At 37.5% G+C, this 25,364-nt stretch overlaps 2 protein-coding genes and 1 long non-coding RNA gene across 4 annotated transcripts; 2 read left to right on the forward strand and 1 right to left on the reverse strand.

Annotated features, from left to right (window-relative positions):
* Nucleotides 1–755: 755 nt before the first annotated feature.
* On the forward strand, nucleotides 756–6,552 carry CTBS (chitobiase; the record flags this gene model as incomplete). Its single annotated transcript, XM_018083785.2, has 6 exons — nucleotides 756–900; nucleotides 1,879–2,087; nucleotides 2,705–2,876; nucleotides 3,431–3,528; nucleotides 4,222–4,383; nucleotides 5,348–6,552. Coding segments are annotated over 6 exons (972 nt in total), but the record flags the coding sequence as incomplete, so codon positions are not given.
* Nucleotides 6,553–6,784: 232 nt separating this feature from the next.
* On the forward strand, nucleotides 6,785–10,582 carry LOC108641529. Its single transcript, XR_001922059.2, has 3 exons — nucleotides 6,785–6,975; nucleotides 7,736–7,894; nucleotides 9,481–10,582. It is a non-coding gene; the product is annotated as an uncharacterized LOC108641529 (long non-coding RNA).
* SPATA1 (spermatogenesis associated 1) lies at nucleotides 8,049–25,356 on the reverse strand. 2 transcript variants are annotated; one of them, XM_018083783.2, is made up of 14 exons: nucleotides 25,271–25,356; nucleotides 23,722–23,913; nucleotides 22,754–22,860; nucleotides 19,315–19,432; nucleotides 17,195–17,248; nucleotides 16,772–17,096; nucleotides 16,410–16,658; nucleotides 14,508–14,634; nucleotides 14,308–14,368; nucleotides 13,273–13,384; nucleotides 12,314–12,439; nucleotides 10,595–10,764; nucleotides 9,442–9,540; nucleotides 8,049–8,581 (listed from the first exon to the last, which is right to left on the reverse strand). In XM_018083783.2, the coding sequence occupies exons 2-14, from the start codon at nucleotides 23,755–23,757 to the stop codon at nucleotides 8,477–8,479; spliced, it is 1,689 nt and encodes a 562-aa protein (XP_017939272.1). In that variant the 5' UTR covers nucleotides 23,758–23,913; nucleotides 25,271–25,356; the 3' UTR covers nucleotides 8,049–8,476. The 2 variants fall into 2 exon arrangements, with proteins under 2 accessions (XP_017939272.1, XP_017939273.1); XM_018083784.2 differs by lacking the exon at nucleotides 17,195–17,248.
* Between the last annotated feature and the right edge of the window lie 8 nt (nucleotides 25,357–25,364).

Consider the following 25,364-nt stretch of genomic DNA (forward strand, 5'->3'; position numbering starts at 1 on the left):
GGACACGGCTGGCCGGGTGTGAACTTTCAATAAACAGTTGCTCTGTAAACGCGCTCCCCCGAGATCTTTTTCTCCCCACACACGCGTGCTCGCTGGGGGCGGGCCCCGCCCCCGGACACAGCACGCGGCCCCGCCCCGGGTTCGTCCGCCCCTCGCCGGGGAAGCGCAGGCTCCTCCCGGGGGCGGAAGCTGCGCGGCCGGGCCGGGCCCGGCGGCGTGGGGGCCACTGGAGGCAGCCTGGGCGGGTGGCTGCTGCCGATCGGCCTCCTCAGCTGCTGGGCGGCCCCGTCGGCGCCTGACCCTGCCGGGACCCGCGGCTGTGCCGGCCGTCACGCACCTCGCAGCCCCGAGTGCGTCGGGCCCGGGGCCGGTGCCGGAGCGGGCGGGCTGGCAGCTGGGAGGCGGCTGCTGGCGCTGGGACGGCCGAACGGCGGCGGCTTCCGCGTTCGGGGGCAGCCGTTCGGCGCCCCGGGGCGCTGCCGCCCTGAATCGGCTTCCGCTCAGAGCGAGCCGGTTGCACACAGTGGGGGGTCGATGCTACATGGGCAGTGCCGCGGGCCGCTCGGTGTGCCCAAGCCGCATATCCCGCTGCCCCTGCCTGGCGGGGCCCCCCTGGCAGCCCGGGCAGAGGGTGGGAGGCGTCCGTGCAAGCTGCTTCCCAGGGGCGCCAGGCAGCGACCTTTGTGAGGGGCACGTGGAAAATAATCGTCCTGCTGACAAGTGTTTGGGGCTAATGAGGGTGATTCTTACCCCTTTTCCAGGTCTTTGTGTTTGATGTGGGAAAGGAAGCATGGAAATTCTATGACTGGTCAAAAATTACAACTGTGGCAGCTTTTGGAAAGTACGATCCTGAGCTTGTGTGCTATGCCCACTCTAAAGGTTCCAGGATAGTACTGAAAGGTTGGTTACATTGGGAAAGTGTGGATATTTATGATGCGTGAAGAAGAACATAATGTACATAGGGCTATAGTACCTTGACATTTCACATTCAATTGTATGCGGAATATAAAAATCAGTAAGAGGATTAATTAATAAGGCTATAACTCACACAAGGCTATAATATCTTGACACTTTGCATTTAATGCCTGCTAGTATGCAGGGCATTAAAATCAGAAATGGTGTCTGCCATAGTAGTAATGAAACCATCCCAGTGACACCTAAATTAAAGTTCTCTAATAAGGAACATCACAGTTATGGGGGAAGAGGGAGGAAAGGAAAAGCCTGCAGAAAATAGTTATATGGCTCTGTGTTCTGGAGGTTATATGAAGTACCCAAAAGGGTAAGGGAAGGGATTTTAAGTAATTTTTAGTATTTTGCACTTAAATCAATTCCTTTGTATTAGGAAGTGGTTGAGTTTTAAAACATGAGTACTCAGGAAGTCTGTACAGGTACAAATGCTGATTAAAAAGACAAAGTCCATTACAGCATACATGATATAAGCAACTTTTGGCTCTATTGAGGCAAACACGGAATCCAAGACCACAGTGTGGAAAGCAACAAAGGTTAAACATTAAAGTATTTTACTCTAAACAGTCCCTCTGGCTCAGTGGAAATCCAAAAGTAAATTGATTTCAAGAAAGGTAGTTTACAGTGGCTAAAAGAATATTAAGCAGAAGTAAGGAGGTTAAAATTATAGAAAAACATCCAAAAGGAACCCTATTTTAAACACCGCTGTCTCAGAGAAGTTTGGTAATCAATTCTGGGGTGGTTTCTCAAAATTACGCTTGGGGAAAATGCTACTCCTTTGTATTTTACCAGTATCAGTATGAGCATTTTTTGGTTTATGTTTATATTTGTGGGTTTAGTAAAGACAAGCCTTTCCTCCTTACTACTATTGTGGTGCAAATGCATGTTAACTCTTGAAGGCTTCTTGTCTAGGTGATGTACCTCTTAAGGAAATTGTTGATCCTGCTAAAAGAGCAGCATGGATATCCCACCAGGTGGACCTTGCAAAAAACCAGTATATGGATGGAATTAACATTGATATAGAGCAAGAAGTTAACGAAACCTCCCCTGAGTATTATGCATTGACAGAGCTTGTTAAAGAAACTACAGATGCTTTTCACAGAGAAATACCAGGATCACAGGTAATAATAATGTACCTTTTACAAACATTCACTTTATGAAATGCAAGGGGTTTTGGCAATGCTGTTTAGCATATGAATACGAAAAGTTTATGCAGATCTAAATAGGATATTCTCATGAATGGTTCATTATGAATGTTAGCTGTGATATGGTCTTGTAAGAATCACCCTTTTTGACCTGTATGAATTTAAACAGAAGAGGGGCTTCACGAGGATCTATAGATACAACATTACTGCCTTTTGTGAGCTGGCACTTAGTGTGGCTTAACGAATTGTTGAAAATAGGGCAAATACAGCCTTCTGGGGCAAAAGCTTAACAGTGTTTTGGTAAACCCGTCACTAAAGCTTTAAGGATTTGCATCATGCTTCATATTTTTGGTCAGATGGTTTTCATATTATATTTTAATTTCTTTGATGCTAGGGGCACTAGTGGGGCACTCACTTCATAATCTAGTGTTTGTTTTGTCAGCTGAGCAGCCTCTCCTATAGTTCATTGCCATCAAGGTGTATTAAACTGCTACATGTAGGAAATACTGTCTTGAAAAGTTACAGCTTTTTAAAAAGACGAAACGAGCGCCTAAGGGCCATAAGCGATACTAACTTGTGCATTTTTCCTTCAGGTAACATTTGATGTGGCTTGGTCTCCAGCATGCATAGACAGAAGGTGCTACAACTACACTGGGATTGCAGATGCCTGTGACTTCTTATTTGTGATGTCATATGATGAACAGAGCCAGATCTGGACAGACTGTATTGCAAAAGCCAATGCCCCTTACCTGCAGACTTTACTTGGTGAGGACAAAATGTCTCCTCAGGAGTCAGAACATTTCCATTTGTTTACATCAATAGATAGAAGAGATTGACGTTTCTTTCTTTTTGTTTTTTTGGTTGCATTGAAGCTTTCGAGTGTGCTCAAATATGTGGTGTCCTAGTGTGAAAATGATATCTCTGCTCCTTATGACACTACAGGCAGACTTCTAGCAGTCGTGTGTTGTTACTTGTGATCAGTAGCTGTCAGGAGTGAAGAGCACTAGAATGGCAAATGGCAACCAGAGCAATAGTGTCTGCCTGGGCTTGCAAAGAACCGGAAACATTTCTTTGTCCTTGTGATCTTCTGCTAAGGGCATATGGTTTTAACTGTGAGAAACTAGAGCAATTACTAGCATCTCAGTAGAGCAGGCCTCTCTAAACAGAGTGTGCAGGTAGAGGTAAAGGAGAGCTTGCCCCAGCCTCTGTCTTGGGATCATGCAAGTCCTACATTGGCTCTGGCTGTAGATCAGTTGTAAGAATAAAAAGCATAGGAAAAGGGAGTAATGCATCTTAATTTTTATTTCCTTCAAATCTAGGCTATGAAGAGTACATTACTATGGGCATTGATCCTAAAAAGCTTGTGATGGGTGTCCCCTGGTATGGCTATGACTATGTCTGCCAAAACCTATCTACGGTAAGATGAAAGATTGTTCATTTGCAAACATACTGTTAATTTTTTCCTTGGAAAGATACAACTAGATTTTGGAAATCTTGATTTTGGATTAGGAAATACTATGGTCTGATGGATAAGAGCATAAAGCTGGGATACAAGACAGAATCTTTTGCTTGGCTGATAACTGATGAGCAGTGTGTTAGCAGATAAAGCATTTTATCTCCTTGGACAACCTGAACCCCCCTATACCCAAGCACTGTGTTTGACTAAGGAGCTATAAATGTTATCTGTATTAGAAGAGATGATGTCCAAAGGTCCTACAACACTTGTATGTGCCTTCTCAGCACCATCACTAAGCTCACTGTTTAAAGACAGGTGCAACAAACCATAGCAAACCTGTGACTGTTAAAGCATAGCAGTTTATGGAATCTCAGACAACATTATACTTATGAAAAATGTAAGAGTGGATTAAAAGAGAAGAGATAACTGTATAAGCTGAATGATATCCATCCAATCCTGTATAACTACAGAGTAAACAAAATTTAACTTTTAGTTTACTTTTCTCTACATGTAGTGTATCTGCCAGAGTTGCTTGAGGATTAGGGATTTTTGAGACCCCAATGCCTTTTGTGAATTTTCTTGGCTGTACTGCTGTTTTGGAGTTCAATTATACCTATGTAACATGAAACTCATGCCTTCTGCTTTTTTTTTCAGGATCATGTGTGTTCTCTTTCCAAAGTACCTTTCCGTGGGGCTCCTTGCAGTGATGCTGCAGGCAGACAGGTCCCCTATGGAATTATCATGAAGCAGGTGAACAGTTCTCTTTCAGGGGTGCTGTGGGATGAGGTACAGAAGTCTCCATTTTATGAATACAAGGTAAGCATATCTTTCTAAGACACCATGTTGTGGAGAAAACACTCGTGAACTGTACTTCTTTGACTATAAAGTTTTCAGGATTAGAGTCTTCCATTTATGTTTTCTACTTATTTTTTCCAGTGTAGTAAAGGATTGCTGGACTTCATATCTTGAATTTCTAGTGTGAAAGAGGGGTGCAGTGCCTGAAGACTACAGGAGTAATAAAGATCTTCATTACTTTGTGTTTTCTTGAGATACTGTATCATGGCAAAAAAGGACATCTTGGCACTAAGAAATCCTATAGCTCTGTCCTTCACTGTTACAGTTACTTTCATGAGGTTATGAGTGCTTAAAACAGATTCTGAGATGATCTTTTATATCAGTGCCTTGCATGCATGTCCTCTTCTGCATTTGCTTTCTACATAGTCACAGTGAATGAGTCCATAAATGATTGTGCTTACAAGAACACCACAGTGTATGCATTTTGTCTTGTTTCTTTAGACATGGTTTAAAGTTTCACGTGGTGTTGTAAGCAACAACCAGGTCAAAGCAACATAACTTGGACAAAATTTTATCACCTCCTCTAAAACTGTTTATTGCTAAAAAAACCCCACTTAATCTCTAACTAAATTCACCTCTTATGTTAGATAGTGTATCTGAAATTTTACCTGTATCTAAAAAAATATTAAAATACAAATTAGCTAAGTCTTTTCATCTGACTACAGTTAAATTGTACCACTGTTTTATAACATAAATTCTACAAGTAAAACAATAGCCAAATATTTGGCTTAGAATTTTTAATTATCCTGTGTGAAAAATAATTGGTTAATCAGGAAAATATCACTATGTAAATCTACGTAGCTTGTATATCTCAGTTTTTAATTATACCTTTAACTGCATTCAACAGAAAATGTAATCAAACTTTAATGTATCATATTCATATAGATAAGTAGACACTGACACTAGTCCTTAATTGTTTTTCTAGGATTCTCTTGGTCACTTCCACCAAGTCTGGTATGATGACCCTCGCAGCATCTCTCTAAAAGCAGCCTATGTGAAGAATCGAGGTTTAAGGGGCATTGGCATGTGGAATGGAAATAGTCTTGACTATTCCAGGGAAGCTGTAGCAGAACAACAAACTGAAGCAATGTGGCAAGCTCTGACACCGTAAGAACTATCTGAACCCTTGATTTAGAATGATGAAAATTTGTAATTTTTCATTTTGGCTTACACTATCAGATATTTGGGCCTTATATAAATATACTATGGTTACAAAAACTTTGCAAACTAGACAGATTAATCTTGTTGTTTTATATGCAAAGCTGTATTTTCATTCTTCAAAAAGTTCCAATGTTGCTTTAACAGTGGGGTTTTTTTTAAGACTGCTCCTTTTTTTCATTTTTCACAATTACCATAAGTTGGTTAAAGCTTGAACCCAATGTGTATCTGGTAATAAGTAAGACCCATTGGTGAATTTACGGGGGCAGTCTCATAATGATACTTTGCTGAAGCTGCCTGGTGCAGGCAAGTATTCATTCTGGAATCACATGGTGCAGTCTCAGCCTTCTGACTTCCCAACCCAACCTATATTTCAGCTAAGTCACTTTAGAATCAGATGAAACAAAATACTGGAGAGACAGATTGTTGCTAACATGCAACTTGGTGAAGCCTGTGTTTGCATTTGGTTACTCTTCCAGAGATTAAAAGATTTTATAGACTGGTAGTTGCCATTAAGATTTTTATCAGACTTGTTGTTAGAAAGGAATATTCAATAAACCCCAGTTTCACTGTTTATGTATCACGAAAATTCCTTTGTTTCAAAAGCCAAAAATCTTGGACTTTATCTTTAGGAGGGAACATTAATATGTAGAGGACTTGGATGATGTTTCCTTCCATTCCAAACTATTTTACTTCCTGGAAACTAGAATTCAGCAGCTTATTTAATGAACTGTATATCTATTTTCCCACACACTCTAAGATTCATTCAGTAGCCTGTTGTTTGGTTTTATGGGGTGTTGCCTGAGGGATAATAGCAGGTTATATTTTCTTTCTAGTTTATATTTTCATAAAATAATTTGTCTGGAGAAAATGTATAACTTTTTAAAATATCTGTAGTGATGTAAAGATTGTCTGATGTTTACAAGATTTTTGTGTTAAATAAAATGCTTCTTCATTAAGGTTGGTAAACAATGTTGCCTGTCTGTGCTTTACTTGTTCTACAGCTTACAGCCCACATTGCTTGTCTGCTTCTCAGAACTGTTTCACAACCAGATTAAAGTGCAACTGTGCCCTTCTTAAGTGACTCCATTAATTAAAAATTTATTTCATTAGATATATGTAGTCAGTTGTGGGTTTGGTTTTTTGGTGGTGGTGGGTTTTTTTTGGTTGGTTTTTGGGGGGGGGCATTGGTGTTTTTATTGTTGTTTTGTTGGTTTGGGGAGTTCTTTGTTTCTTTGGTTTGAGTTGGGTTTTTTGTTTAATGAGTTGGTTTTTTCCCCTTGCTAAATAGTTCCCATAGTATAGCAGCACTACCATAATGGCTACTGAGGAAAAGACTAGAAGACTTCATGAGTTGTCTGACTGATTGATACTACACGTGATGGAAAACAGAAGGTGAAGCCTACTGCTCTTGCATAAAGAAAAAAATTCCCCTGAAAAATCAGAAGACTTTTCACTAGAACATTGGTTTGTAGGTTTGAGGAGACACTGTTAAATTTTATATACAATATGTATGTTTCTGCACAAATATAGGTACTTGAGAATGTGTATTACTACTTACATTTATATGCTAAAATACTGTGAGATATTTGCTGAATGTAGAGGTCTTCTGGAGTGAATATCTGACCTGTAAAATCCTCACTGAGGGCCTGATGACTTAATAATAAAACTCCTCCTTGTAGCAGTCAGGAATCATGAGTTGATATTATATTTTTTTTAAATTTAGGTTCAGATCTTCCAGTAGCTAGTTGCCTGCTCTTGTATCTTAAATAAGACACAATTCTGAAATAGAGAATGTGGGATTCAACTCTGAACTGAGAAACAGTGGCTGCAGTTTTAATAGTCAATTTAATACTTCAGCACAAAAATCTTTGTTAAGTCCTATCTTTTAAGAAAATAAATTGGATAATGGGTGGTATGATTCAAGACATTTCTAAGTTAGTCCTTTTGAGAGCTGCATAATTTTCTCATCATATAACCCATTTCCCATGAGTGTTTCACTTCCAGTAATAAATACAGCCTTGACAGCTTTTTAGCTGAGATAAATTCCTAGAATGTTATTGTTCTGCTTAATGTAATACATCTGGTTTGCAAAGAGGCAAACAGAAGAGCTAGAAAAAAGTTACTATGGAGAGGTTTCTGATTTCTCTTTCAGAGAATTGTTAATCTTGGCACATGCATGAGCTTGGACTTCGGGAAAAGCAGAATATGCAATAGTGTAGGTTGAACCAGGATCATCATTATGCTCGTTCAAGAGAAAGCTTCCCTCTTCCTCTAACTACAGAAGAGAGTTAATGTCCGTTTGGCTTTCCTAGTAAGTAAAGGAACAAAACCAGCTAGATATGAAATAAGCTGAGATTATATTTCATAATAATATAGTAGTAATACATTGGTAGTTTATAGATAGGCATGCTTATACTGACAAAAATAACTTCAGTAAATAGCTAAATAAAGGATTACTGTTGCTGTTTTTCTACAGAACTTGTATTTTAATAATTTTCAAAAAATGTAATGTGCATGCCTGCAAATAAGAACAGGAGGTTATGGATTATAGGTTTATTTGCTTAGTAGCTATTTTGTTAATCAAAGAACATCAGCATACCACTGTGATGTTACACAATTCACTAATTTGCACTTTAAATATAACAGCTTAGTTTTAGACACATTACTAGCTTAAACTGTATGTGTAAGCAGCTGACTAATCTTACAGTAAGAGAAAGATTTAAAACAAAGTGAGCTGCAGTACCTCAGTAGCCTAGTATACAAATTCCACAACATTTATACAGCTGATGTCTTTTTACAAGATAACTTCAAGAACATATAAACGAATTCTCATTTTCTATATATATTAAAGAGCTTTTGTGGACTTGACAGATGTTAAAGTCATGTCATCTTCTTAAATTCCTGATTTTCTGTACTGGAGAATTAAAGCAGAATGAATCTTCTTCTGCGTCAGTTCCGCTCTCAGTGCTCGCAAATCAGATGCTGCCTGCTTTCTCAGCTGCAGAAGAATCAGTAATTTAAGGAATGGCAATTTAAGGAAGTTTTATTGAGTCAACATGCATATAGGTTTATATAACTAAGACTGAGTTTTATACAGGATGGCTGAATACAGGATACATCATTCATCTTTAAAATTGTACATGTCCAATTAGATAGCTTAGTTCTAGCGCTGCTTTCTTCTGTACTTTGCCTTGCTGTTTTGGAGACAACTGCAAAATTAATTGTTCTTTCCTTGTTATCCAATGTCATCCACCCTAGAGTTTTTAGTAAACAGGAGGTATGGTCAATGTCTGTGATGAAGAAGACTTCTATTTCAAGCTTTTAGAGCTGAAAAGCTATCCAGTGTACAGACCAATACTATCATCTTCCTTGCAAAAAGACCTGTAGGCATCACGGGTATAGAAAAATGCACATGAAGAGGACTTCCATCTGCTTGGACAGCCATTATCTTTTTTTTTTTTTTTAGGTTTTTGGTTTGGTTTTTTCCTTTATACCATTTTTTTTTTTGCCTTAGCCATGGTCTATTTACTACTGGTCAGTGCCTTACCACACCAAGTGTATTTTTTCAATTATCTTTTGAATGAAATGGGATTTTTATGAAAAAGATTGTAAACCTTAGCTTACATAGTATCTTGAAAATCTAAGTTGTTTGAATGCCATATATTCAAAATCATCTAATAACCCGGTGTTCTGGAGCAATTTGACTCAAGTGATAAAGTTGCAACAACTAACATGATAAAACTAACAGCATAAACCAAGAAATGTTTAGCAAATATTTACATCATCTAATAATTAGAAGATCTCATTTTTTTTTACACACTGTCACATTTTGACTGGTTTAGTGAAAAGGCAGAGTACCTTAATTTCTGTTATGAGTTTCATTTTTGTATCATCTAGCTTCCTCTGCAGGTGATCAAGTTCATGCTGCACTGTAGTAATCCGGATGATTGTGTAATTCTGTGGGAAACAACAACAACAAAACCTGAAGTGCAGCACTACCACATCTCTTCATTCACTGGGTGCTACTTCACCACTTAGAAACAATCCTCTAAAATCCTTCCAGCTCCCCTGCTTTCCAGCCTGACTGATGCCTGCCTGGCCAGCACGTAGCTCACGAGGGGTGGAGAGCATACTTGTGCTTAGCCTAACAGCTCATTAAATCCTGGCTGTCTTCTCTGGGGGCTGGCCAGTACATACCTGCTGGATGCATGTTAAGTTGTACATATGCTTCATGAAAGGCCTCTTTGTGCATAGCCAGGGAGACCTAAAAAAAACCCCCTGATATACCCCCTAAAAGGAGCAATAACATATCTGACCATAGCTAAATAATGTAATGTCAACTCTATTCATATTTTTATTTTGTAGATATTTATTTCAAGAGAGGTCAAATAATACACCATAGTATAATATACACTCTTAGACTGTACATACACGAGAAAGGGACATTTATTTTTCCTAGGCTAGCTTCAGATTTGACAACAGGGTTCCATTAATGCATTGAGAAAATTAGCAGATACCACTACTGGGAAGGATGTTTTCCCTTTTTCTTTTATCTTTTCTTTTTTTAATCCCTCTCTGACCTTCCTAAGAAAATTGCAGTTGCACAAGGTCAGGTACAACCACTTCAAAAGCCTCAGGCACGTTTTGTCTTCCAATTTCATTACCTCTGTATATGAATTTGGGGATGATGGGAACAATATAGAACTGAACAGTTTATTAATCATTACTATATATCATGCCTATCATTAATCATACTGAACAGAAGGAGATTTGTTACAAGAAGGTACAAACATGAAGCAGAAAGAATCAAATGCTCAGACTCAAACATTTCTGCAGTCTTTTTCAGACAAATGGGCTCTAGGAATTTTATACCTCAGAGCATTGAGGGGTATTTGGCTGCTGAAGCTAGTTTACAAGTCATTGGTTGGTGATTTGTTTCTTTAAATTATATCTTATAGAAAAAAAACAACAGGCTGTATAAAAAGAGATAATAAATAATACAAGCAAATACCTTGGAGTTTGCTGTATTGTTTGGTCGGTTTTGGCTATCTCTGGCTTCCAATTGCAAGAGCAATTTCTGGTGGTAAACCTCTAAATCTTGTCGTAATTTGTTTAAAGTGTCCTCCAGTGAAACTGTAGCTTTCTTAGTTTCAAAGTACTTCTTTTTCCATTCCTCACGAACTGCACAGTGAAACAGTAATACTGTTTGTTCTTGTTCACCTATCATAAGGTCTGCTGAAGACAGTCCTGACCAGCTGATCTCACAGGATTCAGCTGGCCAATGCACACTGAAACATGGCAGTAGGTTTCTTTTAAAAAAGCGTTTAGAGAAAGATATTCATTAAAATCACATTCGCTGTAAATGCAACTGAGTTTTCACATAGGCACCTGCAACAAAAGGTTCTATCTGTCCACCAAGATAAAACACAAGGCCCAAACCCAAAGTTTCCTTCAGGCTGGCTGTTCTGCAGGTTTCAGCTGCACAGAAGTGCTCCAGGCTTGTGAAGCTGCTGTGCCCAGCACAGTCTGAAGTCCACAGCTTTACTGTAACAGAAAATGTAGCACTGTAGATTTATGCAAAATTTGATCTCTTTATGACCAGAATTTGAACAACTGAAACTTACCCAAAAGAACTCAGCTCTTGGGGACTGTACGTATGTAACTGAGAGTGACTGTCGGGATGGCAATCTTAGGAGGATATTAAATATAGACTAGATCACTGTTCCTGCAGAATATGCTCTTTCCTTAATACCTTGTGAAGAAACATGCTTGCAACATGCACTTACTTATGAAAGTCTACAGGTCAGATAAAAATAATGTAGAGAGACGCTTCTTAAAAACCTGCAGAAGCTGTTTGAATCCTTGTGAAATAACCTTTATTTTTACCTAACTGAAAAACATAATGTAAGACAATGCAGGAGCCATTTAGGGCTTATCTCAGCAAGGTAAATTAGTTTGCCTTGCACCTCCATGCTACTGCAGAGTCACTGCTTCAAGTAACCAAGTCTGGGTTTTTTAAAGTACAACTTCACCACGCTGTGGTGAATAACTGAAAGAATTGGCTTCTTGTCTCCTTAACTCCTGTAAGAGTTGAGATGTCTAGTGATTTAGCTGCATTGAAGGACAAAGTGAAAGCTCTCAAAACTTCATAATGATTAAATCTCATCTCTCTATAACTGGAATGTGACCTAGGGAGGATAGTTTTAAGTATAAACTTAGAAATAATTTTACAAAGAAAATTCCTGTAAAATTTGAATGAGATTTGACCTTGTTAAAAACCGAGGTTTATCACACTTGTCACAACAGACTTGCAACTTCCATGTCATTAGAGATATGCAAAACTTATGCTGCAATTTACTCAAAGCCTCATCAACACAGTAAGCACCAGTTAAAGGCAGGATTTGAATACATCAGCTACCCTGGGCCTCAAAGAGTGAAGCAGCCTGTAGTAGCTCTCTGGGTACTGCACATACATGAGACACAACTTCAATAGTTTATAAAAGTTAGGATAATTTTAAATTTATAAGACTGCCACAAAAAAAAGTGGAAGGAAACATTGCAACCTTGAATTTTTCAGCATCCTGTTATACAAATGAGTCTTCTTGGAGCTATTAGTCAGCAAACTGCTCTCTCTGTAATTAAGCTCACTGAAAAGGAGACAAACATTTTCACATTGGTTTCAGTATAATTTCTCAATCATTCCAAATTCCAAAATAAATTAAAAGTATACCATGGTATCTCTTCAGCTTATTTTGTTCCAGTAGTCCTTTAGCTTTTTTGATCAGTTCTTCTCTAGTTTTTTCCATACGCCTTCTGTCTTTCTTCATTTGTTGCAATTGTTCTGCCATCTTGTTTTCTAAAGATATTAGAATTATATGTAGCAAGTGTCTGAATACTCTAAGTAGGAAGGATCAATCAAGATTTTTGTAATGCTAATCTCAAATCATGCCAAAAGCTCTGTCAGAGCAAGCAGTAGAAATTATTTTATTTTAATAAATTAATCTCTAACTTTTCAAAATGGCTGGCACTTCAGAAAAAGGCAGAAATCCAGCATGCATCCAGGCATTCATATACACACGAACAAGCAAACATCCTTTTATATGTTTAGACAATGTATCACTAACATTATATCCTCAAGATGCAGATACACTCCATACATTGAAGACTCTTGCCCTATGAAGCCAAAAAAGCCTCCAAAAGACTATTTCCTGCTCAAAATACATTGCAACATTAAGCGTAGTGAAATCTTGCCTTTAACTCCATCTGGTCCTAAGGAGGAAAGCATCTCAGACTTTAACTAGTCCGCAACAATAGGTCAAATTCTCACTGTCTTCTCACTATCCTCTTCCTCCTCCACCACAGCAGAGGATCCTCAGCAATACTACTAAGATGTTTTCTTTGCTCCATTCTCACTTGAGCCTACAGTATTTCATCCCATCTCTCTCCTTTTCTCCTTCCATCCACAACTCCACAAGCTGGGTTTTCTAGCACTGGGAAACTGCCATGCTCTAGGACAGCCCATGCAATCATAAATGCCTGGAATTTTCCAACCATAAATTAAAATTTATAATAATACTGTGAATGAATGTATGTACAAATTCTTTTGTAAAGTAGGTATTTGTGTCTTCCTTGACTCTTCAGTCTTGATTAAATGTTCACTTCCCTGCAATTTCTTGGAATCATACTCACTTGCTGCCTGAAGTACAGGAACTTGAGCTGGATTTACAGAAAGTAAAGGTGGACTAGGAGGTGAAATGTATTCGTTTGGACAAGTAAGATGATTTTGCTTGCTTTCATCTGCCTATAGATTCAAAAGACACAACTATAAGTACATAACCATAATCCTGAATAGTTACTTTAGACATATGTCCTGAAAGTGGCCAGAGTGAATGGAAGGGCTCAATTTGAATTCTGCACGTAAGCTTTTTTATTCTGTTACCAATACACAAGATTACTAAATTAAAAACAGCTGGACCTCTGCAAATAAAATAAGAACACTGAACACTTACATAGATTGTTGCTAATTGTTCTTGTCCAGGTCCAGAACCCCACAAGTTACTGATACTCCCATGCAAGACCAGGAATTAGGGGCCTTAAAACTGCCAATTTCTAAACTAAAATTTGTAATCGCAGATTTTCAATTTCATCACTATTTTTGTACGACTCCACTACCATCACTTGTGCACAAGAGCTACAGGCTACAGCTAATAGTGATGGCTATTATGTTGTGCACTTGCAGGTGGGTGCTGAGGCTTCCTAAATATGTTGTTATTCTGATACTATGACTAATTCATACCTATGTTTTAAATGAATTTATAGTTTTTTATCAGAAGTTTTGCTTGGTGTGAGGGAAAACAAATTTATCCCGTATGAAATTATAAAAACATCATCAATATAGCCAGTAAAATATCACTGTCAAGAAATTGTAAAAAAAAGATAAATCATAATATTAATAAGACTGAGATAGTTATTGTATAGGTTCCTGTTAAATTATAACCAGAGTTATAACTTCTGATGATTTAATTGTTTGGAAATATAGTTGATATTCACTAACAAATCTGCTAAGTAGCAGTGCATGAATTAACTTTTCTCAATTATTTTCAAATCTACATTTGAGTATTTCATATTTATAAGGAGTTACCTGTCTTATAAAATTAGTCTGTTTCTAGGTGGAGGACTATATTGCTCAAGATTACTAGGAATATGTTACCTTGAAAAACCTACCTGATTATCCAGTTTTTCACCAAGATCACCTATAGTCTTCCTAGTACTGTACTGCTGCAAGCTGAAGATAAAATCAAAGAAGCAAGTGAAAATTCATGGAATGAAATGGTTTTTTTCTCATTTATTTGTAGCCTGTAAAAGAAGTTTGTAGCTGTGAATTATTATTATCCATTATTTTAGAAGATTCGTTATTTACTAACCTTTGTTTTTTGTGCACATATTCTGTAGTTTGTCTTTCCATTATTTTAAGAATTTCAGCATCCTGTGTTCTGTCTCTTCTTAATTTTGTCTCTGTCTGGTGCTCATTATTTTCCATGTTTGTTAATGCTGTAACAGTGATGACAAAAATATGTAGATTAACTCACCAAAATCAAGCTCTTTTGACTATCAATGCCTAGACTTTCCAACCTGTATTGGAAATTCAATGAATCAACACAGCTAATAATCTTATCTCTAGGATTTTGAAATGTTCCATGAATAACAGAAGAAAGAAATAAAGATTAAAACCCAGGTATTTTTGTTTTAAGAATTTATATCTGACTAATTCTGGTAACTAGTATAAGAAACATCATCACAGATAAAGAAACTACTTCATTATTTCACCTTTCCTAAATTAATTCTGTATCCTATACTTTCTGCCTTTCAGACACTGAAGATCCCTTACAAACCAGAACCAAAGAAAGGGAGAGCAAAATGTTTTGAGTTTAAATGTTAATGAATTAATGTTATCTGCTTTAAAATATATTCAATAAATATTTCAAAAGAAAACTGCTGACACTTCTACATCCTTCATAATTACAAATAAAGTTATGGAAAACTATTCAGTTATACATTTACACATATATATTTGTATATTAAGTGATCTCATACTTAATATCAGTTAACAAGATGATGGAGGGACAAAGCTATTTTTGCCAAGTCATGATTGGAAACTGGAATTACTGAAAAGTCATTCATGAAAGCCTTTTCCAATACACTCCCTCAATGAATATAATATACAATTTGTTGCTTTCTTAGTTAAAAGTGCTAGATATCCACAAAATCATTCTAACTTTAATCTGTGAGGTGCCAATACCTATGAAAAATTGAATATTGCTTCATTTAATAATTGCTCTATTGCAAATTTTTAATGAGTAAAGGTCACCTTTTTTACATTAACTGTAGAATTCTACTCAAATATTAAGACTTGTCTCTCAAAAGTATTTCCTCAAAAACAACTGTTATTACAATTTTTATGTTAATATAGACACAGTCATTCAAATCCAATCTAAACGTATCAGTCATTTCTTTCTCGGTAATCACTAAAAATTTAGGAATATTAAGAACATTATATAACCATTCAGGGACTTAATAACCCTCAGTATCCATAAGACACCCCATTTTAAATGAAGCAATGGTTAGTAGATATCGTCCAAACAGCAGCTTCTATTCTGGCACAGAACTGCGATCTAGTCAATGAGTGCTTTAAACCCCTCCATACTTCCGGGCTATTTTCCCTGGAGTCCCCTCAAAGCCTTCTCTCCCCTGTCAGTTCTAGGAATGCCACTGTTCAAGAGCATAGAAACATATAAAAAACATTACATGTAAGGGAGGGGAGGAAACATTTCCTCTTCAGCAGTAACATAGTCATGGATGACAAGGAAAGTTAAAGCAAATAAATGTTCTTCCTGATAAAGTGATAGCAAGATTTTTTCACTTAAACTTACTGTTGAATTATGGGATCATTACCCCTCAATCTTTATAGTAGCTGATTAGTAATTTTTCTTGTCAAATTAAGATTAGACAAATATATCAACTATAGTAAAGTATTTTCATTTTCATGGCTAGGCTTCGCGAACGAAGATTTGGGAAGGCCCTACCCATGCTTGTTGCAAGATAGTAAAGTAATATTCTATATCAGTACACAATGATAAAGAAGGACTTATACAAGCTAAAACTACATCTCTTTGAAAGGTATTATCATTATTTTTAAAAACAGAATATTGTTCTGATAGTGATATTCCAACTTGTGCTTTAATTACAGATTTCTTAAAACTTAGCTTCACTCTGCTAACCTTTTAGAACACTTGCTTTAGCAAAAAGACAAAAATGAACATCTGTACCTTTTTGATATTTAATGTGATTTCGGGGTGTTTGGTTATCCTGGCCTTGTTCATCACTGTGGTTTATGTGAAGAGTAAAAGCAGTTCCTTTGGCTCTGTCATTCCACTTAGGAGTGTTACAGTCTTTTTGATCTTGGCTGAGATGATTCTGCTCAGAGCTCTGTAATATCATGTCACACTTTCCAGATTCCCAATCTGCAGGATTTGAATGACTTGGTGTGAAGAGAGATCCATCGGATCCATTTTGATCTGCATAATAATTGATATTATAAAACAGAGATATTATTTTATTGTTAGTGTTGACCATATGTTTACTTTTCTTCTCCTTCATCATCCCCCTTCAGTAAACCAGTTAATCTTACCTTTTTCTCTAAACTGTATCTGTTCTTCTTGAATCCTGTTGCTATGGTCTTGCTTATGGTTCGTGTGCAAAACTGGAACAGGTTCTTTCTCACCCCGTTCCACAGGACTGTGCACTTCCAGATTTTCTAGTTGATGCTTACTTTGTATGTTTTCTAAAAATGGTTTGCTTTTTTCAGGTTTTTGCTGTGGAAGACTGGGTAATCTTGATCCATGAACAAACCTTTTAGTTTCTGCATTGAAGTGATGTCTTGGTTGAGTTGATAATGGATAAACATCTTCAAAGTATTCCACTCCAGGTAATAAATATAATTCAGGATAAAGTGCCTAAAATACACAGTTTATTCATCAGACAGGACAAAAGAGAAAATGCACAACGTGAAATATTTCTGAAAATTGTACCTTAAAAGCCATTCAATACATACATAAGGAGGAGCAAATGACTTCAGTTCCAGTTCTGTTTCTTGCTTTGCTTTCACCTTGCAAGATAAAGAATAAAAGCATAACAAATACAATACTTTTTTATCAATAATGTTGTATATCACTTAATTCATGTATTCTATTACAATTTTTACATACTGCATTTTTTCATAACAAGCATTATCATCTGTACTGGCCTCATGGGAAAAAAGTAGCTTTGACTGCTTTTGTATTTTCTGACATAGTTCTGAGATTTCATTTTGCCTATTTTTCAAAATCTAAATCAGACCCACAAGAGTACATGAATGTACTGAATATTTTTTTTATCCTTTCTCTTATGGTTCAAAGGACCTGATCCAACAGTCACAAGAACAGAAAGTTTTCAACTTTCTATATCAAAAGTTGCTTCAAGCTGAATCTGGACAGAAATGTTGATTCTCACATAATTTTCTCTATTCACTTAATACAATACTGCAAAATATTTAATGTATGTCTTCTTGTATTTATTGTTTGTCTTCATATTCTTTGTGTGAGATAAACTTTCACATTTCAAGAGTTGTCCTGTCTAAAATACTCTATGTATATTTGAAAGATGTGCTCCAGGAAAGGAAAAGAGAAGAAATCTGAGCTTACATTTAAATAATGATATTGAACTAAACAGGGGGCCAAGTTCTATTCTCAGTAATTGCCAGGCAATGCCATGGATTCACTGTTAGACATGCAGGCTACACGCAGAAAAGAAAGAGCAAATTAACATGACTTTAGTTTATGTTTATTTTTTCATTTAAAAACCCTTACTTGCAAGTAGGGCACAGCTCTTAGTTCTGCTTGCATTGTTAGTGTTGTAAAACAGAAGACTAAGGGGGTAAAACACTCAGCAAATATTTGATCATGGATGTGTAATTCATGAAGGTTACCATGACCCTAAACAACAAATAAACCAGTTGGTTCATTGCTTTCCACTTTGTTATAAAGTAAAACATCAAGAAACAGTAAATACCCCAAAGTAAAACTATATCTTTGTCTCTAAAAATGTTCACATGCGTCTACCATTATCTTTAATTCTCTATTAACATAAAATATTTTATTCATTTGCTGATACTCTAAAGGAGGCTAGAAATTTTTTTCCATTTATCTCTGAACTATGTGGGGAAGAAAATATACCATCATACTTATTATCATCCAGTTAAAAAGACCTGAATTCATTGAAAACAATGCACATTTTCTGATTTAGATTGTATCGCAGTCTTTAAGTTTCTCTTCATGTTTTTCCACCTACTTTTTGCATAGTACTTAGTATTTATTCTAGTCTCCTGTGAGAGCAATTTTAGTGATAATTAAACTAGAAAGGAAATCAAGAATGGCACCAAATTTCCAGCCTGTAATTAATTTCCAAATATGTGAGAAAGAGGTGAAATGAGATGTGAAAAAATTATTCTATACTTACAAAAATGACTTAAGTCTTTGCGTATTACAAGAATAAACTTTCAGTTGGACTAATTTTCAAGTTTATTTAATCTTTAGCTATATTTTGTAAGATATAAAGATATATATATAGAATCAATGTGAGGAACAGTTATGATTCAGAGATGTAGGGTTCTTATTACATACGGTATTACTGAACTAAACAGTGGAACACAAATGTACATCCAGAGAAGTTTTCATTCAGAGAGTGATCTCTTCAATGCTTTTGGACAGGTCACAGCAGGAACCATTAGAGGAACTCTGACTTATTCAGCTTCCATTGCAAATTCTTCAACTGTCATGTTCCCAACCATGTACAGGTAATAACGACCATATGGGTTTGAGGTGTTTTTTAGCAACCAGATTTATCATATTTAATCCACTGATTTATCAAAACTAGCATCTTTTCACTGGATGGCAACTAACTACACCTGTTGCTTTAAAGGATATTTTTAATATACCTGTCCAGCTGTGCCTTTGCACCTGGGGAATTAGATATGCTCTGACAAGAGCTTATGCTGCAGCATGTTTAAAACCAAATGCTAACAGTGCTCCAAAAATTATCTCTACTTTATGTGATATTATCTACTCTGCAGGAATGAGATCTCTGATGTACATTATAAAACAGAAGAGCACTAAAGAAAAAAAAATATTAACTTACCACTGCTAGTTTTTTCCCAATGCATTTTAAAAATTTGAATTTATCTGCAACTGTAACTCCACCCAGGTATTCTCCAAGCTTCTCCCGCAGCACTCTTAATGTGATGTGAGGAGACACCCTAGAATGTTGTTATTCATTAATACATCTGTAAGATCAAATAATGATGGCTAGTTAGTAAGAGGGGGAAGATAATGCTCCATATGTGCTGGTTTGCATGGGCAGGATGACCAAAATTGGGACCTATGTCCTAGAACTGAACCCAATTACATACAGGCCCGAGGGTCTTGGTGTGGCAGAGTCAGAACATTGTATCATGTTCAGGTACACTGTATTACAAGGGCTGCCATAACATTAACTACCAATATTCATAATTTATGAAACCCATACAATGGAAGAATATGGAAGTAGTTGAAATTTGAAAATGACTCCTTCAGAATGCTGTTGCTTATCTGCAGATGAATAACAGCAACGTTGGAAACCACAGTCATGCACTTCCATGTAAGTGACAAGGTTTCATTGGGTCAGTCCAGCACTGTAAAACATATCCCCTCAAGCACCCAGGGCTAGAGGAGAGTTCATCACTGTCCACTTTAAGCAGCAGGCACAATCCTTTGCTTTTGTCTTCTCCAACACAAGTTTACGGTCGGGTGTGTGCATGTAAACGTATTTTAAATAAAAGCCAAATACTGCAGTGTGAACATTTCCACCATGGTTTGAGGATGAGAATGCTGACATAAATATGAATTGCATCTTTTAATGTATTACTTGAAACCATGTAAATATTAATAAGCTCAGTATAAACATCACTACAGAATAAAAAGCATCTCTGCACAAGAAAACCAAATGTGCAAGAGGCACACTAAAGCTCTGCAGCACAACATAAGCAATTCTAATTCCTCCCATGCTGCCATATAAGATAAACCAGGGAACAAATCCAGGCCTGAGACTGTTAATGACCCATGCTGATGAAGTGTCAGAATAATTTTGGCCCAGGCAGCTATCACTCTCCAAGCAATGCACAGACATAGCGTGGGGGACAGCACATGCCATTCTCAGTAAACATTATGCACAAGAACGTGCTGTGTCTTCCACTTAAACAGGTCTTCATTAACCTGTCAAGGTTTGTTTGCACTTTCAAGAAGGCCTACAGGCCTTCATTTCACACCCTAAGTATGTAGTAAAAATATTAAGTTTCATCTCACGAACACAGTACTTCAGTGGGCTACAATGTTTCCTTTGCATTATTTCAAACACCCTGGACTTAGAGGAGCCTCAAGATCATAAAACTGCTTTGGAGCACAGGCATGCAGCAAAGGAGATCAAAGTCTGCAGAGTGGACACATCTAGGCCACACTACTTGGTCTCTGCACGTTTGGCTCCTGCTTATTTCTTTCCCAGCCATTTTTCCCACATTTGCTGCAGATAATAGTCTTAGCATCCTTTATTTCAAATGTATGAAGACATATTTGAAAGATGGATACATAATTCAACACACATCCTTCCATGATCTTACGTGAGAACACAGATGATCTGTAATTCAAATATCTCTCATGAGCTATAATTTCTTCAAGCTAGTGTCTCAGAGAAGATATGCCCCTTGAGTGGTCTTCCAAAACCAAATAAATGCAAGCTCTTTCAGAGGCAATTCTAAGACTGCACACCCTTCACTGATAAGGTCTGTCCAAACCAGCAAGGAAACCTAAACCTAAGGCATTTACGAACAGCAGCGAAAACATCTAAGTAAGTAAAATGCATCGTGGGAGAAAACTATCTAGGTATACAGAGCCTGAGAAATAGGGCAGAAATTTATCTAAACATTATTTGCCAGTCCAGCTGCGAGGAACGTACACTAATATATTTGTTAGTTGCTGCCACTGGCTAGCAGAAAACAGTGACATCAGAGTCATTTTCTTCAGGGTGTTCCTTTAAAAGTAATGCAAAGTAGAGATCATTGCAGCCATCTCATCTAGAAATAAGAAAAGTATGGCTTCTGTGGTGAGGAATGAGGAAAAGATCACAGAGGCTGAGAAATCACATTCATGGGAATGAGAACTCAGGACTACAGAGAATTACACAGTTCATATTTTCCTCTAATTTCGTGGTTAATGGAAGTGGTCTGTACTTTGACCTAGGAATCCTTTGTTAAGATGACTCAGACAGTATTAGGATTGTCAAGCTGATTGAACAACAGAGCTGTCAACAATGCCCAAGCCACACGAGTATGAGTTCCCCCTCCTGGATTATAATGAGAAGTGTTTTTTAGCAATTATTTAAGACACATTAGCAAGCAACAATACCCAGGCTGATATAAACCCACTGAAATCAGTGAGGATCCTAATTTAATTTGATGCCTCAGTGATATAAATTTACACTAGAAAATACAGGGCAGTGACAGATGTCCATCACAATAAATGATTTGAAGTTACCACTCCAGATGTGTATTTTGTTCCTCTGCTGCAGACTAGAACAGCACTTATTTTCTCTGGTTTTGAGAAGCCTTTCAACAAAAGCAGCTGCAAGAATTAATACGTTCTGCCCTACATGCTCATACCTGACCACTGTCAATCTTTTCAGCTACAAAGAACATTCTCTTAAATGGATACTACAGGCCTCAGTTTAAATTAATTAAAACCTACATTCCCTGCACTTTAAGCTGAATTGATAGCTTTTGCACAGAAACAGACAAAGTGCATGTAAAAGCTTTGTTTTAATATATATTTACATTATTTGATTTTTCTATAACTTCTTACCACACTACACATACACAGATTTTGTGAGTAAAGTGTTTAGGAGTATAAATAAAACTTTCAAAATTATGAAATATTAAAAGTGCAACTCTCTGTGCCAGGTTTGAGCTTATGACTGGGAACCAGGGTATTCTTTCACTAAGTCCTTTAAACAGAGAGAACACATAGTGTTTTGTGCAACCTTTCAGAAATATTTCTGAAGAAGAAAGAATATATGCGGTGGTTCATGGGCTGTAACGCTTGCCCTTGAGAAACATGGCTTCAGCCCTTTCGTTGGACTGAGAGAGCTCAGATCACAAAATTCCTGCTCCTGGAAGCTGACAGGCTATCCTATCTTCATCAAGCCACTATCTTAAAGCTGGCCCCTTGCCAAAGAGTTCAAGATTTTGACAATCAGGCTCAAGGAGATAGAAAAAATATACGACTATGATTTTACAACATAAATTATTCTGCAGAAATATTATCACTGCTCTGGAAGTGCAATTCAATGGTCTACATCAAAGACTGCAAGAGAGCTAAGCCTGATACAGTACAAATAAACATAATGCACCACTTACCCTCCAGAAATTTAATTTGAGAACAAGTTTCTGCTTACAGATGTAATTGTGCTCTGTAGAGCAACAGCTGGACTAAATGACTGAAGGGCGGCGCGAAGGACCTACCACGTACATGAAAACTAAGACCACACTCACCTTATAAATCCAGCTGAGACAAATTTGCTAGTAAGAGCTACAGGAATTGTATTCAGCTTGAAGTTCCACACTTCTGCTGGGACATAAAAAACGTGGAGCTCCACCAACTAAAAAAAGCACAGATGATCACAACTGTAGATGTATTATAATCCTCTTCCTATACACTTTGTTCTGTTTAGGTGGACTTCCAATTTCTGTAGGCAGGAATGGTTCCTTTGATATTAGCACACAGACTAGAAGAGTGGAGCTCTATCTCACAATAATGACAGCCATGAACAGAGCAATTTGTGACTGAATGCCAGCTGACAACATCAAAATAAGTCACATTAGAACAAGCTCCACAATGAAAGTGAAAGAATAGAGAGCTTGTGCTACTGCTGTGTATCACTGTGACAGCAATGCATAGATCTTACCATAACCAGTTGATACGCTGGAGAGTGTCATGATTACAAAAATCTCTCAGCTGAAAGCCTACCTTTGTTTATCTCATAAAAAATGCAAAGCTCTGAAAGCTTGATCCAAACAGCACCATGACTTGACATTGTCAGAAAGAAAAAAAATTTCAAAATATTTCTGACAGTTGTTAATAATATTAGCTACCTTGGAAGCACAGAAATGCTCCTGCAAAAAGAATAATTAAGCTGGTTCTGATCAAGGTTCACTGAGAGCGTGTTCAGACCTGTGGTAGTTGTGGCACTGTTAATATCTAGTGATAATTTTAGTGAAAATCAGACAAAGTATCGACAAAGATGACACACTTCCCTGTAACTACAAGCCACACAAATAAGCTATATTAAACATTTCTGCAATCGTTAATTAATATGAACTAGAAAACTGTGCTTTATATATATACTATGTTAAAAGCACATTTTTTTCCTCTGAGGTCTTCTACAACCTTATTTTAATATTTCTTTATTTTTATTTGTGAAATCTAAAAAATATTTATGCAAAAGTACAAAAACTCTCACCTGTGATGTTTGAGGTCTCATTTGACTGAACAACATGCTGGTACCTTTCTTTATTGGACCACAGCAAATGCCAGATGGGCTTTCTAATTTTCTTTTTGATCAAAACATTCTTTAAGGATGAGTTTAATGATAATCTGTTATTAGAGAAGTTACTCTATTAATATCCTTTCTTCTCAGTTACTGTTCTTCATTCTGTTTATGAAAATGGAAAAGTTGTTTCTGTGCTGAGGCAGAAAGCTTTCAGCTAAGTGCAAACAAACTCAACCACACCTTCTACACAAGTGAGTATTACCTAAGTAACTGAGGGAATTGCTAAATCACAGCCCTGCAGCTTTGAGAAATCTGCTCTAGAGCATTTCCTCTTAACATTTTCTCCCCTTTCATAAAAATACTTCAGTTGTATATAATTTTTCTACACAATTTTACTGTTTTCCTAAAGACACAGACATAAATCCCCACAAAACAAGATTCTTGCAGGGTCTGTATCTGATAAAGTGACAATTATTGTGAACTGCAGCAAACAATACACTGCCAGCCAAATGCAGTGTGCTGACGAAACCTGCCTCTGCTGGGTAACCATGTCAGCAATGTACTTTCATAGATTATAAAGCATGGTTCTGCCCTAACCTTTTTACAGAATCATAGAATAGTTTGGGTCGGAAGGGACCTTTAAAGGTCATCTAGTCCAACCCCCTGCAGTGAGGAGGGACACCTCCCAGTAGACCAGGCTGCCCAGAGCCCTGTTGAATCTGACCTTGGATGTTTTCAGGGATGTGGCATCTCCCACCTCACCGGAAAACCTGTTCTGGTGTTTCACCACCTTCGCTGTAAAAAACTTCTTCCTTATATCTAATCTATGTCGACCCTTTTTTAGTTTAAAACTATTACCCCTGTCCTATTGCAACAGGTGTTGCTAAATGTTTCCATCTTTCTCTTTTCCTTATGACTTTCCTCAGTGTTCTCACTTGGAAGGCTCCTTCAGCCCCTCAGAGGTTACAAAGCTCCTCTGGATTTTCAGCCTGCTAAACGCCCTTGCTGATCTCCTGATCCCCTTAAAAGCTCTGCTCTGATACTTCGGTTTCACCTGTTCTTGAGGCACGGGTGACCAGACCTTCCAGGTGTCCTTCCAGGTCTCACTCTGCACTCTGGCGTTGTGCAGCAGAGTTAAGACTTCCTCACGTCGGTGGGAAGAATTTACTTAACAAGGCCTGTGTTTTTATTTGCCTCTGCACAACTATACCACAACAAACTGTCATGAATGACCTGGCTGTAATACCCCATCTCCTCTCTGGTTATTACCAAGGCATAGCAGGTTCCAGCACATGTGCCTGCCATTAGTCCCTGGCAAATACAAGATGCTGCACTTTGCAGCACATGACGTCCATCCCATGCTCGAGGCTTCATCACCATGCCTGGTTTACTTTCTGCAGTGAACTACGATTAGTAAACTAATCCTCCAGGTTGTAGCCAAGACCCAAACTGCTGGCAAGAGCAAAGTCAGGAACTTCATTGATCGCATCTCAAAATAATCTCCAAACTTGGAACTTACTTGATACTACCACCAAGGTTTGCCACCTTGGTCTTAACGGTGCTTCCTCTTTCAGTCCACTTACCGGATAAACGGGGCAGGCGGTTCCCCGTGC

The sequence above is a fragment of the Manacus vitellinus genome, unplaced genomic scaffold, assembly GCF_001715985.3.
Source record: "Manacus vitellinus isolate BGI_N305 unplaced genomic scaffold, ASM171598v3 scaffold_67_pilon, whole genome shotgun sequence".
Classification (NCBI taxonomy): domain Eukaryota; kingdom Metazoa; phylum Chordata; class Aves; order Passeriformes; family Pipridae; genus Manacus; species Manacus vitellinus.